This window comes from Mercurialis annua, linkage group LG8, assembly GCF_937616625.2.
Source record: "Mercurialis annua linkage group LG8, ddMerAnnu1.2, whole genome shotgun sequence".
Taxonomy (NCBI): Eukaryota; Viridiplantae; Streptophyta; class Magnoliopsida; order Malpighiales; family Euphorbiaceae; genus Mercurialis; species Mercurialis annua.
In genome coordinates this window covers 34975753-34980161 of record NC_065577.1, presented here as the reverse complement: position 1 = coordinate 34980161, position 4409 = coordinate 34975753, and the positions used below count along the sequence as shown (strand labels likewise).

At 39.0% G+C, this 4409-nt stretch overlaps 1 protein-coding gene across 1 annotated transcript; it reads left to right on the top strand.

Annotated features, from left to right (window-relative positions):
• Positions 1 to 708: 708 nt before the first annotated feature.
• Positions 709 to 3319, top strand: LOC126661977 (uncharacterized). Its single transcript, XM_050355861.1, has 6 exons — positions 709 to 1695; positions 1789 to 1937; positions 2052 to 2151; positions 2404 to 3012; positions 3098 to 3103; positions 3302 to 3319. Exons 1-6 carry the CDS (start codon positions 709 to 711, stop codon positions 3317 to 3319), a joined length of 1869 nt encoding a protein of 622 aa, XP_050211818.1.
• The last annotated feature ends 1090 nt before the right edge of the window (positions 3320 to 4409 follow it).

The window sequence follows — 4409 nt, the reverse complement described above, 5'->3', positions numbered from 1 at the left end:
GAGTACAAATGATCTTCCACCAAGCACAAATGAGGAGGAAGTAACCGAACTTCCTTATGTCAAACCGCCACCTCCTCCTCCATTCGTGCCAAAAGTCCCTTTTCCAAGACGATTAAAGAAGATGCTGGACAACCAAAAATTCCATAAATATCTGGAAATTTTCAAGAAACTCCAAATTAACATAAGCTTTGCGGATGCCTTGCGTGAGATGCCTCAATACACAAAATTTCTCAAATAGATCATAACGAAGAAAAGGAGTTGGGACGACAAAGGCACAATTTCTCTAACGGAAAATTGTAGTTCATTCATCCTTAGTGACTCGCCCACCAAACTTAAGGACCCAGGGAGTTTTAGAATTCCTTGCCAAATAGGCGATTTAAATTCAATTCAGTGTCTATGTGATTTAGGGGCAAGTATAAATTTAATGCCTTTGTTTCTTTTCAAGAATATTTTTGGTGATCAAACTTTGAAGCAAACATCGATGATGCTTCAATTTTCGGACCATTCACTCAAAAAGCCATACGGAGTGGTGGAAGATGTTTTAGTTAAAGTAGACAAATTCATCTTTCCGGTGGATTTTGTCGTACTTGACTATGGGGGCGGATAAAACATGCCCTATGATTTTTGGGCGTCCCTTCATGAACACGGGGAGGGGCATTGATAGATGTGCACGCCGGAAGACTCACTTTGCATATCGATGATGACAAAATGGAGTTTGATATGAAAAGAATCATGCGAAACACTTTTGAAGAGGAAGAATGCATGAGATTGGATATGATTGATGGAATCGTGGAAGAACTTTTTCCGGTTTCAAAAGTCACATTCCATTCCGATAAGACACATGAGACCACCAGAAAAGAATATTCAAATGAAGATGAGCCGAAAGCCAAAAATTTGTTTAGAAGAGAAAGTGTTACACCACCTTCTTATATTACTCCACGAAAAGTTGAGCTAAAAACGCTACCATCTCACTTACGGTATGTGTTTCTAGGCGACAACATGACACTTCCCATCATCATCTCAAACAACTTGTCAGAAATACAAGAAGCAAGAGTTGTCAAAGTGGTGAAGCAACATATATTGGCGATTGGTTGGCAAATTTCGGACATTCGAGGAATTAGTCCATCGGTGGTAATGCACAAGATCCATCTAGAAAGTGAGCCACGAGCCTCGGCTCAAAGACAACGATGCTTGAATCCAAATATGAAAGAGGTCGTGCACAAAGAGATAGTAAAGCTTCTCGACACCGGAATTATATACCCCATATCCGATAGTGCGTGGGTTAGTCCCGTTCAATGCCCAAAGAAAGGGGGGATGACGGTGATTGAAAACGATAAGGGTGAGCAAATTTCCACAAGGACGATAACGGGATGGCGTGTTTGTATTGACTACCGCAAGTTAAATACGGAGACGAGGAAAGACCATTTTCCGTTGCCATTTATCGATCAAATGTTGGAGCGGGTAGCGGGCCATGCTTACTATTGTTTTCTCAATGGATATTCCGGATACAATCAAATTCTTATCTTTCCGGATGACCAAGAGAAAACAACTTTCACATGTCCTTATGGAACGTTTGCTTACCACAGGATGTCATTCGGTCTTTGTAATGCACCGGCAACATTTCAGCGATGTATGACCTCCATCTTTGCCGACATGATTGAATATATTATGAAGGTCTTCATGGATGCTTTTTCGGTATTCGGGTACTCTTTCGAGATGTGCTTGAATAATCTTGAGCGAGTGTTGGCCCGGTGTGAGGAGACCAACTTGGTTTTGAATTGGGAGAAGTGCCATTTCATGGTAGAGGAAGGAATTGTCTTGGTACATAAAATCTCCAAAGACGGCATTGAAGTTGATAGAGCGAAAACGAAAATCATCGAAAAATTACCACCGCCAACTACCATAAAGGGAGTTCGTGCTTTCCTAGGGCACGCAGGGTTTTATCGACGATTTATCAAAAATTTCTCTTCTATTGCTCGTCCTTTAACTAATTTACTTGTTAAAGATATTCCTTATGTATTTACTAATGATTGCCTTGTTGCTTTTTCTAGGTTAAAGGAAGCACTTATCTCGGCCCCAATTATTTCATCACCTGATTGGACTCTTCCTTTCAAACTTATGTGTGATGCAAGAGATATAGCACTTGCATGCGTATTGGGGCAACGAAAGGAGAAAAAGCTTTATATTATATATTATGCAAGCCGAACATTGGCGGGTGCTCAACTCAATTACACCACCACCGAAAAAGAGATGCTAGCGGTGGTGTTCGCATTGGATAAATTTCGGTCGTACTTACTTTGCTCTAAGGTTATCATCTATACGGACCATGCGGCCCTTCGATACCTTTTTGCAAAGCAAGATGCTAAACCGAGATTAATCTGATGGGTGCTTCTCATGCAAGAGTTTGACATCAAAATTCGCGACAAGAAAGGAACGGAGAACGTCGTCGCCGACCACTTGTCAAGGTTAGAGATTCCGGAACTAATTTTAAGTGGCGTAGAGATTAATGAAACGTTTTCGGATGAGATGTTGATGTTACTTTCGGAGGTAGAAACGTCATGGTATGCGGATATTGCAAACTATCTATCTTCGGAAATCATGCCACCGGACTTGACTTACCACCAAAGGAAGAAATTCTTGAGCGATGCCAAATGGTTTCTATGGGAGGAACCATACCTCTTCAAGGTGTGTGGAGATGGGATTTTGAGGAGATGTGTACCACTACAAGAGATGATGCCTATACTTAGTCAATGCCACTCATCGGATTACGCGGGTCATTATGGTACATCTAGGACTGCCGCTCGTGTGCTAGAGTGCGATTTCTTTTGGCCTACGCTATTTCGAGATGCAAAAGACTTTGTTAGTCATTGCGATAGATGCCAAAGAGTGGGGAACATATCTAAGCGAGATGAGATGCCGCTTACCACCATTCAAGAAGTGGAACTTTTTGATGTTTGGGGGATAGACTTCATGGGTCCGTTTTCAGTGTCGTTTGGGAAACAATACATATTGGTGTGCGTGGATTATGTTTCAAAATGGGTAGAATTAGTCTCGTAAGTCATAGATAGAATTAGTCTGTAGGCTGTGTGATTGCCAGTGTCTGGTAAGTCATCGATAGAATTAGTTTTGATCGCTTATTATAATACTCTTCTCGTTTGATTAGATACAAGTTTAAACTCGGTGGAATTATCTAGAGACTGATAGGAGTATTTTACTCCTATAATTAGGGTCGATTATACTCGGTTTTTATCACGTTTAGTAGTAATTACATACATTATTTGACGTTTTATGTGTTTGTTAGTGTTTCAGTGAAAATTAGGTGATTATCGAGTATTTGGAGCTAAATCGACAAAGGATTAAGCATTAGAGTTGTAGCTTGCGGACGAAGAAATTGAAATTCAAGAGAAGAAAAGCATGAGTCTCGAACGAGACATGCCAGTCTCGAACGAGACTCAAGAGAAAAATGGAAGGGTTCGAACGAACCTAACAAGGGGAAACGAGATTTTGCTCTCGGAAACTCAAGGATACGAATGAGACATCAAAGACCGAACGAACCATGGCAATTTTGCCTAAGTCTCGAACGGGAAAGGAAGGTTCGAACGAGACATAGCTGGAATTTGCCTAATCAGACTTGGATTTGGACTTAAATTTCTCTTCCGACTCCAATCGAAACTCCTATTACAAATTCGATTTGTAAACAACTTAGAAGATTCCAGAGCTTCCTCCACTATATAAAGACCTTGTAATAGACTAGATTAATACATTAGATTACATTAGTTATATTTTAGTTCTCGTTAAAATAGCGTCTTAGCTTCTTTTTCCAGCAGTTTAGTTTATAATTAGTTTCTGCAAAGAACGATTGTGAGGATTTCAAGATTAATCAAGACGATTCTTCCGAAATTGACAAGTCCGGTACTTATTGTTTTAATTATGTTTAATTCTTCATCTTCTCCTTTTTTTAATTTAAGTTTAAGCATGAGTAACTAAATCCTTTGTTCGGGGATTGATATGAACACTTAGATTAGTTTTCGAATTGGATTAGGATTTATTAAGTGACTAAATTGTGTTTTAATTATTACAACTAATGCTTGAATTGATATGATCACTTAGTTAATGATTTTGTGTTTAATTAACTAATTGAGAGATTGTTAATTAAATAGACATAGGTAACTAAGAACTTAGGGGAAAACACCGTGAAAGCGGGTTGGAATTTAGGTAGTCATTGAGTTTGCTTCATAATTATAATTTGATTAGTTAATTCGGTGTTAATATTGTGAGAGCAAGTTAATAATTGATTCGTTAATTAGGTTGTGATTTTATTTGAATCTTTGAGGCTTGAGAGAGCGTGATTCGGTGCACTAGAATAGCTCGATTCACAATAAAATCACTAATAAATTTTAATCCATTCT